Source organism: Ostrea edulis, chromosome 5, assembly GCF_947568905.1.
Source record: "Ostrea edulis chromosome 5, xbOstEdul1.1, whole genome shotgun sequence".
In the NCBI taxonomy this organism is placed as follows: domain Eukaryota; kingdom Metazoa; phylum Mollusca; class Bivalvia; order Ostreida; family Ostreidae; genus Ostrea; species Ostrea edulis.
Window position 1 is genome coordinate 14,710,242 of NC_079168.1, and position 13,633 is coordinate 14,723,874.

At 36.0% G+C, this 13,633-nt stretch overlaps 1 protein-coding gene across 3 annotated transcripts in view; it reads right to left on the minus strand.

Annotated features, from left to right (window-relative positions):
- LOC125651314 (thrombospondin type-1 domain-containing protein 4-like) overlaps positions 1–13,633 on the minus strand; it is an 82,071-nt gene that overhangs the window by 60,181 nt on the left and 8,257 nt on the right. The window contains exons 1-5 of one of the 3 annotated variants that reach the window (XM_056166767.1): positions 12,665–12,902; positions 4,676–4,733; positions 3,251–3,330; positions 1,212–1,263; positions 487–589 (exon numbers count right to left, since the gene is read on the minus strand). In XM_056166767.1, the coding sequence (XP_056022742.1) occupies positions 487–589; positions 1,212–1,263; positions 3,251–3,330; positions 4,676–4,733; positions 12,665–12,717 (346 nt within the window). In that variant the 5' untranslated portion in view covers positions 12,718–12,902. Of the gene's footprint in view, positions 1–486; positions 590–1,211; positions 1,264–3,250; positions 3,331–4,675; positions 4,734–5,393; positions 6,032–12,664; positions 12,903–13,633 lie in introns of those variants that run through there. The other 2 variants (XM_056166768.1, XM_056166769.1) reach the window with 2 other exon arrangements.

Here is a 13,633-nt window from a genome sequence, read left to right on the forward strand (position 1 = left end):
CTATATAATGGTTTATATCCTAGAATTTTACACTTTGTATACACTCACGTGGTACTATATAATGGTTTATATTCTAGAATTTTACACTTTGTATACACTCACGTGGTACTATATAATGGTTTATATCCTAGATTTTTACACTTTGTATACACTCACGTGGTACTATATATACATGGTTTATATTCTAGAATTTTACACTTTGTATACACTCACTTGGTACTATATAATGGTCTATATTCTAGAATTTTACACTTTGTATACACTCACGTGGTACTATATAATGGTTTATATCCTAGATTTTTACACTTTGTATACACTCACGTGGTACTATATATACATGGTTTATATTCTAGAATTTTACACTTTGTATACACTCACGTGGTACTATATAATGGTTTATATTCTAGAATTTTACACTTTGTATACACTCACGAGGAACTATATCAGGGCTTATTTTCTAGATTTTTACACTTTGTATACACTTACGAAGAATGAACTTTTCCCATTGAAAGAGTCTTCCTCTGTATTTTTTGGAGTTGTGCTTCCGGCATTCTGTTGATCGGTAATCGTGATTTTTACCCTGGCACGCCTACAATAGCAATTCCAAACAGAATATCATTTTCATCAAGTATGAGCTTATTACACACACTTCAATATATTTAATAGATACTTTCAATTTAGTGTCCCGATAGTTCTAGTTTAAACAATATTTATTCGTAAATAATTCGATAATGTTTACAAACAATGTAGATTGAGAAACAAGCCAAAAGGCTTATATTAATCTCGCTTTAAATATCTTACAAGTAAGAGGTGAATGAAAATTCTAAGTAAAATAAGTCGTATACTAATTATTACAATACATGCAAAAAGAAATAGGAATAAGAGAGAAAAGCTGGAAATGAGTATTGGGAGAAAAAATAACACACGTTTATATATATGTATGATAAGTGTCGATACAGATCAAATGCATATAAACTATAGACAAAGTTGAAATAATAAATTGTAGAGTTGTGTCATATAAACAATAAGTAATAAACACAGGTTTTTCACTTATTACAACCTTGGTGCACATAAGTATATTTTATATACAATATGACAGTATTACATGTAGATGTAGTAGAACAGCTTTCAGAGGTATAGGCTCAGAACCTTTTACTTTCAACAAGAAATTTCTGGACTAAATAAAAAATGATAGTTCTGTTTGAACATACCTTTATATTGCACACTTTATACTGTTTTTGATTTCCATAACAATGATTGGTACTGAAATAATAAATATGTACATGTCTATAAACGTTGCATTTAAGTTTTAGAATACAAGGAATTCAAAACCGACTACACTTAACAAGTAACACCTCTCTCTCTCTCTCTTTCTCTCTCTTTCTCTCTCTCTCTCTCATGGGGAGGAAAATTTTCGGTGTTATCTAAAAATTGCTACAACAATGCAATCAACACCAATCTAATTAAAATTAGATCTTCCATCCGCTCCCCAGTTTTCGATACGTCGCGTTCGACGTATCGAAAAATGGGGAGCGGATGGAAAATCTAATTTTAATTAGATTGCAATCAACACACAGGTGAAGGCATTGTGTTGCCCTTTGTAGGGACTGCATTAATTGTCCGGAATCGGGACATAAATGCTCATTACACGTACTTATCCGTTTCACCCCACTCCAGTCCGGGGAATCTGTCCGACAAGCCGGAGAATCTGTCCAACAAGGTGATATTGAAAAGTTAAATCAATATCTTTTTGTTTCTCGTCCTTAATTTAATTTTGCCGAGGTCCTGAACTTTGTAGAGAGATTGGGAGACTTAACAAATAGGAACAGAATTCATTCATCCTATCAAGATCGATAAATAGTTTTCTGATAGAATGATGGTCAAAGTTACCACACAATGAGCCTTTTCCATGGGATTTTTATTAATCATGTTTTATCAAATTATATATTGATAAAAATCCAATTTGCATTTGATTAGTCTTGGCTGGTGTGTAACGAGAATTTATTCAAGACTCGACATTTACACATATATGGAATGTAAGATCAATTTTGAATAGGTATATCTTGGTTATACATACACGTAAAATTTGGTCAGTGAAAACAAGACCTTGATAATAAGCTCCCTCTACCGAACTGAACGATTAAAAACTTCATTACAGGTTTTGATTAGGTATAATAGTGAGGGTTAGGCTGAACGTGCATGCATATTTTCATGTATATATAGGACCGTCTAGCTGCAATAATGTAATCCTCTCCTTTTTTTTTTTATTCTTACGTTTCAAAATAAAAAAAAGTTGGAGAGGGCTACATTCTTGCAGCTAAGGTCCGTCATACATTTGTACTATAAAAGAAAATATAGTACTTCATGCACCACTAGTAACTTGCTTTCTTAGGGAATTGACCTTGGTGAGCATCTCTAGATCTTCTCGTTGGATCCCACTTCCGTGAGTCATTAAGGGATACAGAGATTTCCATACAAGTAATACCGATGTTAGTGAGGCGGTTGAAGTATTGAAGGTAGATCTAATCACATCGTCGCAAACCATAGGTTATTGTTTCATTCTATTTCACATTTGTAAAACGAAACAGTAAATTGTGGTTTGCGACGATGATCTAATCATTGCATGCTATTTTGTAAGCAATATTCTGGTGAACGACTGGGCGTGGTCTAAATGTCAGTAACTATTTTAAACGGTTTATCGTGGTATTAATATCGTCATCGTGGTACTAGTATTGTCATCGTTGTACTAGTATCGTCATCATGGTACTAGTATCGTCATCATGGTACTAGTATCGTCATCATGGTACTAGTATCGTCATCGTCGTACTAGTATCGTCATCGTGGTACTAGTATCGTCATCGTCGTACTAGTATCGTCATCGTCATCGTGTCACGGTGAAACGCATGGCAACAACAGGAATCCGAAATCAATGGTAGATCTGGTCATTCAATACATATCTATAAGCTCCTTTGGATTTATATTGACGAGCGTATTGTAAAGTTTGATGTTCGATCTCTGTACACATTTTGGTGAGCGTATTGTAGGGATACATGTTGGTTTATTGTGCATATTTTGGGTGTTTTCTTGTCGTTTGAAGAATTTGCATGAAATTTACGATCATCAGAATCCCCTGTCCTTGTATGTTGCATGTTGTTGGACGCATATATTTATTTTTATGATACTGTGAATGTGTACACACTGTAAGACTTGCACACCTTGTAATCGATATTTAACCTTCAATTGTACTGACTTTGGTAAGCAGTGCAGGTATCGGTGTTGAACCCCTGGGCCACAAGTCGCAGTACAGGATGACCATTCCGTCCAAGATCGCTGAAAAATTAGTAACTGTAAGTACTAATGTGGAGCGCCAAATCAACATAAACTCAAATAATTGAAGATAAATTTAATTATTTGAATGAATCATCAATTCATCTGAATTGTTGATACACTGTAACATTAATTATTCTGTTCAATTGATGTGCTCAATAGTTGAATTGTTGCTCTCTTGAAATAAATCAATGATATCAAGAATTGAATTAATGCACGCTACAATTCAATTGAAGAGAGCAATAGTTCAATTAATGCGCGCAACAATTCAATTACTGCGCGCAATAATTGAATTCTCGTTCTCTTCAATTGAATCAATGATATCGTTAATTAGAATTGATGCGCACAATAACTCTTTTAGAGAGAGGATCTATCTGATTAGAGATATCCTTAATTAAAAATATCCACAATGAATTGATGATCTCTTCAACTGACGTACTGTTGCCTTTAAAAAAATTGATACGTGTATTATATCCTTATACAAATATACGTTGTAAATATTTAAAGATATCTTTAGTTGAATTAAAGAAATATCGTCAATTCATCTACACCAAACTCTAAATTCATTTTCGCGAGCAATATTTCCACCACATTGATGCGCGCATCGGTTGAATTGATGAGAGCAATAATTGATTTGATACATGCATATAATGTGTGCATCATATCAATTATTACGCACAATAATTGAAATGATTCGCAGATCCAATCAATAATTACTCTCATCAATTCAACTAATGCGCACATTAATTCAATTATTGCGTGCAATAATTTAATTGATAAGCGCATCATTTGAATTAATGAGAGCAATAATTGATTCGATGCGCGCATTAATTCAGTTATTGCAATAACTGATTTGATATCTTCAAATAATCAAAGATGTCTTCAATTGTTTAAGATTTTTTTTTAAATTTTGACGCTCGATATTTTAAACTACAAGTATATTTATGACGACAATGTATTTCGACAGAACAACTCTAACTTGAAATACATGATTTAAACACTATTTGGTGAAATAAAATAAATATCTTGATAAAAGTGTAAGTAAAATTCAAAAGTCTTCATAGATATATGGAGAGCATGGAATTCGGACTTCACAGCTGCGAAGCGAAATGGAAGGTTGGAAATTTCGAAAGATGAATGGATATTTTTGCATAGAAGACATTGTTGCGGACCATTTGAAATTTTAATAAGCTCATGTCATTAATAAATACAGTTTAAGAAAATTCCTATAGATGTCTGTTCTTTTTATCTACAAGTATTATGCAGGTGCGCGGTGTGTACACAGCTTATATACCTCGTGTACCAATGTTTTGGTTTATGTGAATGCCGTTACAAGCATTGCATTTACCTGTGCAAACGAAAACTTTAATAGGATTGTAAACAGGGCCAACAGTTTCCAAACGGACCTGTAAAATAATTAATCACATATCATAAAATATACAAAACAAATCGTATTAATTTTAATGATTTTATAATTGAATACTGATATACAATTCACTACCAGCTGTTTAAATTCTATTTTCTAAATAGAGATATCCGCTATTTCAAAAATAGATCTTTTTGTTGGAGAAATATCTCTCTTTGTAGAAATCTCCTACGCAATTTAAGACATATCTCAAACATCTACTCTCGTCTGAGATACATCTTTTTAGAGAGAAATACATACATCTCAATTTTCCCCCATGGAAATCCATGGTATATTGATAGCTGACACATCTATTTTGGTAGGAGATATTCATTATCATAGGACTTAGAGGGAGATATCTATCTATTTTGATAGAAATTACATTATCTATATTGAAAAGAAATATATATATATGCATGTTTATACGAGGTACGCGTGTACTCGTGTTTATCAATGAACAACTTTCATTTTCCTAAAGACCTAACCCAGTAAAGAAGAAATCGTCAAATTTTAGAATTTCAACACATGGAATGAGTTGAATCTGCATTCTAATGCACAAATAATATTTTTTAAAAAGTCACGATAGACTATTTACACTGATAACAACAATGTGGTAGACAATATACAATGAACAAAAGGTCACGTGATAGACGATACATACAGGCAGTCGCCTTCGGACATCTTTCCGTCTTGATAAGAGGAATATATCCGGTGAAAGAGATCATTATCATCTATCCAAGAGAAACTTATTTCAGTAAAGAGTAGAATATCTCGATATCTACATGTATCTAAAAGTAGATTGTTTGAGAGAGAGATTAAGTCTCAAACTTACGAGATATCTCACACTCTTTAAAGAAGAATCTATGACAAACCATTTCAATAACAGAAAATTATTCAGTCGTGTAATCTTAACTAAAATGGATAGGTGGTATAGTACTTGGTGGGTTTTTTTTTTTTTTTTCGAAAAGGGACATCTTGTTAACTTCCAGAGCTATTTCCTTTGTGTTTTTTTTTTAATGAAAGATACACCCTTTTGAACAATAAATATATATTTTGTACGAATAATGGTAACCTTTGTACGAAATGAGATAGGTTCTATATATAGAAATATATCGCTTAACATACAAAAGTAGACGATAAAAGTTTGTTTAAAAGGAAGAGATATCTCCTATACAATTTAAAAAGGATAGATCTCTTACGCACACAAATATATCTTATAAATGAAATGAATCCGAAATATACAGAATATCTCTTTCAAGGTCAATCTTATTTCTTAGAAAAACAGGGCCATTCCAGCAATTTCACTGATGAAACGGTAATGCAGAAAAGGAATTGAAAATATTAGATTGAAAGAGAATAAAATAAACTTATATGCATACTTATTATATACTTTCAATTTCATCTCTTCTTTTTTCTTTAAAAGTTTGCGGGCATATATCACACGATATATGCCCGCAAACATTCCGGCCCGCAAACATTACGTCACAATCAAATTTGTACGCCGTTAATTTTCAAATTTTTCGTGTTTTTCATCTTTTACTCAGTTAAACCGATAAAGTTATTGTTAAAAATAAAATTATTGTTAGTTTCTAAATGAAATTGAAAGTATATAATAAAAAGGTTATAGACTTTGTATGGGAAATATGACGACCTCGTTTTTTGTCGCAAGCTCGGTCTGTCTACACGCCAAAAAACTCGGTCGTCATATTTCCCCATACAAAGTATATAACCTATAAATATTGTGTACGAAAAATCTTTGTATTGTATGCATGGTTGACCCTTAACGTGTTTAGATTTGTCTCCTATACGCCATACCGACGGTCTGATACAGTTTGCCACTCTCAGTTACTATTTTACAATCATACTAGGATCACTGGTCACTGGTCTCTTAACCCTATAGGCTTGTAGGGACACTGTATCAATGAATGCTGCACCAACCGTTTCCACCTGTGACGGTCATGGGCAAGGGACTGGGTTGTGGCGAAATTTCCTCCTGTCCACTCCACAATGTTGTCTGTCCATCTCTTTCTGTCTTCATCGAGTGGAACGTTCAACAGTATACAACCAACTAACCCTCGTTGTCTTTCCCCCTGCACAGAGTGTCCTGGAGGATGGTCTTTGACAATCCACTACCTCTGGTGACATAGTCGTACCAGTTGTCCAGTTCAGCTTTTTTTCCCTTTACAGTGACCAGTAGCTCTTCATAGTGGCTCACGTGCTGGTTGATAGTCTGGCGGACTTCCTCCTTTGTGACATGTTCTGTGTACGAGATGCCCAGTAGTCTTCTGCAACATCTAATTTCCACTGTTTGTATCTTCCTCTGCAGTTCTTCTGTCAGCGTCCATGTTTCACATGCGTACAGAAAGACTGAAATGACCAGTGCATGTAGTAATTTCAGTTTGGATGTGAGACTGATGTTTTTGTCTCTCCGTATAGATTTCAGTCTTGCCACCGCTGCTGCTGTTTGAGCTGTTCTAGCACCGATTGTCAAGGACAACTCCTAGGTATATAAACTGCTTTACAGTCTCTAACTCAATTGGCTCTGTGCTGTTTGTCATTATTTTTGTCTTCTCGGCACTGATCTCTGTGTCAGATGTTTTGTTCAGGTGGTTCACTGGACTGGCCAGCTCTTCTTCATCTTCAGCCAACCCATCAATATCATCAGCAAATCGTAGGTTTGTGATAGCCTTTCGTCCTATGCTGATTGTGCAGTGGTAATTTTCGAGGGCCTCTGTCATTATACGCCCCAGGAAGATATTGAACAGGGTTGGTGAGAGGATACAGTCCTGACGGACCCCAACAGATGTGTGGAACCAGTCTCCAAATGTGCCTTGAATAAGTACTACACTGCTGGTTTTTACATACAGCTGCTTGATGGTATTTGTCACCTTTTGACCCATGTTGTATTGAATCATAGTGACCAACAACGCTTCATGTCACACCCTATCAACGGCCTTCTTCAAATGAACAAAGATGTGGTAGATATCCTGTTGGTGTTGGTTGTATTTCTCGCACAGAACTTTTAAGTTGAAGATCTCTTCTGTGGTACTTCTTCCACTGCGAAAGCCCACTGGTTCAGATGTAGGGCGTGATCATGACCTGGTGATACTAAACTTCAGAGTCCGGCTTAAGAACATAAAGAATCTCAAGAACACCAGACTGAAGTTTGATCTGGACAGACTGAAAGACCCTTCCATTGCAGAAATCATCCAAGTAAACGTTGGTGGAAAATATGTAGCACTGCTCACACTTGAAGAGGACCCAGAAACCATGACCAACAAATCCAATGAAACCATGATAGAAGCAGCCTACGATGTTCTTGGAAAACACCGTCAGAAAACTCAGGCCCGGGTCACAGACGAAATCCTTGAAATGTGTGATGTCATACGAGATCTCAAGAAAGTGAAGAACACAACGACTGGGGTAACGGCTTACAAAGAAGTTAGTAAGAAGATAAGAAGGAGAGGCATGAAAAAGGACAAGGAAAAATGGATAGCGAAACAGTGTACAGAAATAGAAGAAAACCTCAACAGGAACAACAGCAAGAAGGCATTCCAGGTTGTAAAAGATCTTACAGAGCAGAAACAGTCGCGAGTCAGTACCGTACAAGACAAAGTGGGTATACGTATTGCCTTACAGAAGAAAACGAGATCGTTGACAGGTGGACAGCACTGCTCAGAACTCTACAATCCCCAACCCCACGGAGACCCGGATGTCCTAACATGCCAGGAATCATCGAACGACAATGAGTCACCAATCCTGCGGAATGAAGTAGAGGCAGCAGTGAAATCACTGAAGAACGGGAAAGCAGCAGAGATGGACAACATACCAGCTGTGCTGATTAAACATGAAGGAGAAGCAGTGATTGAAGTCCTCATAAAAATCTGCAGTAGGATCTGATATACTGGCCGGAGAGTGACCAACACCATGAACCTGGTCACTCATCGTCACTCTATCCAAAACAGGCAACCTACAACAGTGCCAAGACTACAGAACCATCAGCCCTATCAATCATGCGAGTAAAGTGATGCTGAAGATAGTTTTACCATCAGCCCTATCAGTCATGCGAGTAAAGTGATGCTGACTACAGAACCATCAGCCCTATCAGTCATGCGAGTAAAGTGATGCTGAAGATAGTTTTACCATCAGCCCTATCAGTCATGCGAGTAAAGTGATGCTGACTACAGAACCATTAGCCCTATCAGTCATGCGAGTAAAGTGGTGCTGAAGATAGTTTTGAACAGACTACAACAGCAGGTAGAAGAAATCATGCTAGGATACTAACTGTAAACTGTGTAAGCGGTTGAAGGTCTCTCCTCTATATTTGAATCACCATGACACATGACCTCTGACCTCTATATTTGAATCACCATGACACATGACCTCGTCACCTTTTACCGACCTTCTTTTAACCAAAGGACATTTAACCATTGAGAGTCGTTTACATTATATAGGATGCTGATATGATTAGTATTTAATACACATTCGATCGTTATACCTAGGTTAACTTAATGATTCTGTGAAGGAGATTGCCAACAAATTCAAAGTGTTTAAGTGCTCTGTAGATATCACTTCACGCGTAGGGCACGTAACAGTCAGGACACAAGAGAACGTGCCCAATACAATGTAGATATCACTTCATGCGTAGGGCATGTAACAGTCAGGACACAAGAGAACGTGCCCAATACAATGTAGATATCACTTCACGCGTAGGGCACGTAACAGTCAGACTACAAGAGAACGTGCCGAATACAATGTAGATATCACTTCACGCGTAGGGCACGTAACAGTCAGGACACAAGAGAACGTGCCCAATACAATGTAGATATCACTTCACGCGTAGGGCACGTAACAGCCAGGACACAAGAGAACGTGCCGAATACAATGTAGATATCACTTCACGCGTAGGGCACGTAACAGTCAGACTACAAGAGAACGTGCCGAATACAATGTAGATATCACTTCACGCGTAGGGCACGTAACAGTCGGGACACAAGAGAATGTGCCGAATACAATGTAGATATCACTTCACGCGTAGGGCACGTAACAGTCGGGACACAAGAGAATGTGCCGAACACAAACCCTCAAGTTAAACTATTTGCAATAAAACCTTTATTGATGCTCATTTAAAAAAAAGTATATGATAATACTACTCCCTTACTTGGTAAACACAAATTATATCCCCTCATTGTATTTTTTTGTATTTATGTAGTATGACAGTCTTATTAATTATCATATTGGGAGAGGGCTACCTCAGTTGTTTTTATTTTTGCCCAATCTTCTTCATGTTTTTTTAAAATAATTATTTCAACTATTTGCAAATTTACGGGTCAGGACTGCATGCCCGGCTAAAGTATTAATGACAGACGGAGGGAGGAAATTTAATGTCCCCTCGGCGGTGGACAACAAATGACCTAGGGGAATTAAATGTTCTGAAAGAGATGAAATCCGATTTCTTACCAAAAGTTCTAGTGCCACGCAATGTTAACTTAGAACAATTCATTTAAACTTTTCTGAAGCGCCGCGTGATAGCACTTAAAATTTCTGAAATTTGACTGAGGAATATTTTCCGGTAGATTTGTAATCTGGGTTTTGTTTACTTTATTCAGACAAAGACCCAGAAGTCTGAATTCCCATATGTATTCTATATACAGTACATTGTTATTTTTCATTTTGAAATAAGCGAAACAGCGGGCTTCGCCGTGTTTAACAAACAGACAGATAATAGAAATGATGGGTTTATAAATAACAAAGTGTCTTCTTTTTAGAGTGCTTGTAATTATCTTCCCGTCGTTTGACCAATTACAACCTGCCATATCATAGATAACGTTGGGGGTTGGAGGCTAGTGCTTCCATCATTGAACTGTTGGTTGTTTTTTCACTTGGTCTTTTAAATTTGTGCTTTCTTGCAAATGACATTGCACACCGGCACGACATCTTGTTATGATCTCTTCATGACACTTGAGAGAGTGACTGGTCATTTCATCTATCTATCTATCTATCTATCAGAATATATCTATCTATCTATCTATCTATCTATCTATCTATCTATCTATCTATTTATATGTCTGTCTGGCTGTCCGTCTGTCTGTCTGTGTTTGTCTGCAGATTTCGCAATTATCGTGACTATTTTGCAATGGTTATGAAATAATTCTCAGGACTTCTATCAAAATGTGTAACTGCCCCTGCGCTTGACTTAAACTTTTCGGAGAGTCATGAAAGTTATGTATATGTTACTTCGTTTTCCTACTTCAAGTTCACGTGTACCGCTGAGCCCCCGGTGTGCATGTACCACAGACTCAGAGTATGATATTAATCCGACTCAATACAAAGATTAAATGGGGATTTCTTTCATATTCTCTTTTAATTAACATTTTCAGTGATATTCCGCGAGCTTGTGGAAGTTCAGTTCGTAAAAACTTTGATATACTCTATGAAGATTTTAAAATACAATTACTCTTGGAAAAACGATTTATGTTTCGTGACCAATTTCACAAAACGGTATTTTCACTGTTCACAAAGGAATTGACCATTGACCAGGCATTCAAAATCTCAAAAAAAACCAAAAACCAACCTCTGAATCTGGAGGTCAGCATGACCGATGCTGTGTCATAGCTTCGTACTCAGATCTGAAAGTGATAATAGATTTTATTCTGTCCTGACCCCCAAGGGACGGTCATTCAATCTACACCATAGGTCGACACTTATTGATTAATGCCTGTCGTGAGTTCACAATTAAAACTGAATTGAAACTTACAGATCAGCAATATGTGATATGCAAATCATTCAATACGATGCACGATGTACTGATAACAGGGTGAGTCTTGGTAATCTGACCGAGAACAATTCTATAGTTTGAGAGAGAGTAGAACAGATATATCTTTTTAATCCATAACACCACAAGCGCGCGCGTACGTGTGTGTATGGAGAGAGAGAGAGAGAGAGAGAGAGAGAGAGAGAGAGAACGTGTACATGTCGGTCTCTGACTAATCTTGATAAAACTTCTGTGCTAGTAAAGAAACGAAGTGAAAATCATTACCTCCATTACTAATTTGGAGCTACCGGTAGATGGAATTCTGAGCCCACCCAAATACAACTTAACACAAAACCGTGGACAACTCCGACCATCTCCAGTAATGTACAACTAATTATGCTTAATTAAGTAGAAAGAACAGGGCTATGTGACATGACATTTTCATTTAGGTAGCAAGAAAAGTGATACATCATTATAATACATTTCACACTTTTGACACAACTATGTGAAGTCATCGTCTGTCCCAGCAGAAAACCGATAGAAGACGCGAATCTCGTCCCTGCGAGTTCATTAAATTGAAATGCACTGGTCTACATATATAGGAAAATCCTACAGTATCTTTATATATATATATATATATATATATATATATATATATATATATATATATAAAGTATAAGGTACTGCATCTTGAATTGTGCCAACCTTTTTAAAATCAACTTCAGTCTATCAAAGTACAAATAATTTTCGATTTCTAAGTTTTAAAAAATCATGTTCTTTTTCACCAAAGGTTTTCCGACTTAGATTAAAATACCCCCCCCCCCCTTCTTTATTTTGCAACTGACTAAGCGCTACTTGATTAAATATGCATTTTACTTCACTTTTGGATTTCTTCTCTTCTCCGTCAGGTGAGGTCTACATTTTAATGAATGATGTTTTTTCTTCTTTAACATTTTTGAAATGTTGATCAAAGTAAACACGGCCGTGGAGCATATCAAATATAATACGTATGCACAGTACAAATTTATTTTTGCTAGTATCATTAAAACATTTCCATGCATTTAACTGTCAGCAGCTGCTTAAAACCCTTTTGCACTGTAATATAGCATTGGTATATCCCTGGCCACTTTAAGTAGATTATCATGTAAATCCATAAGCCATAAAATTTAAAATCCTACCTGGGAATACGAGTTGACTTAGACATAATGTAAATCCGTGCATATCTCGACATGGCCCTACATCGCAATACACATCACCAGATCGAGTAACTCTCTTTAACCTGACCGTGGGTGACTATTAAAAGTCGCCGTGTCGCTCTGACCAAGGTTAAATACTACAATTACTATTTTGACGGCTTTTAAACATCTGGTGGACCAGAGTCCATCATTTCGTAATGAGCAGTAGACTCTCAGTATTAGAGGGTTTTCTCGTAAAGCTCTGAGATAGAAAGTCTATGACGGACAAATATTTAAGGAATGGAATGTCCCTTAGTCACTGTATGTGTAGTTATTTGCTTATTTTGGGGTCCGTTCGGGAATGAATTACTTATTAAATTGGTCAAGGAAATCGCTGTACTTTAAGAGACATGAATTAGATATGCTAATGAACTTATTATACAAATAAATGGTACATATGCTATGATATATTAACGTAGGCCATGGCATTGGATTGTAGTCACTATACATTTCAATGCTTAATTTTCTGAATTAATGTTCGTTAAAATATAAAAAAAAATATTTTGAAACTAACGTATCAGAAACTGCTTATATAAGTTTGTGTTAACTTTCTCATTGAATTGTCAATATATTACCTCCAGGACACCGTTTCTGTAAACATTTAAAACAATGTTAAGGTTCATAAAGAAACCTAAATTAGAAATTACAAAACGTTTGACGGCTAAGATAAAATTTCCTTTCCGTTTCTCAATCAAATCACAGGGTTTTAAGTGAGCCTGCAAGTTTGACATCAATCATGGAAATACTTTATGTACTAATTCCGCAAAACCCGGCAAGATATGATGATATATAGAGAAGTTACAGTATTTCTGTGATCTTAGTCAGATGATAATTCGTACAATGTTTGAGAATATGAAGCGCCAAATTAGCTCTAATAATTGAGATATTTTCAATCATTTGAAGACATCTTAA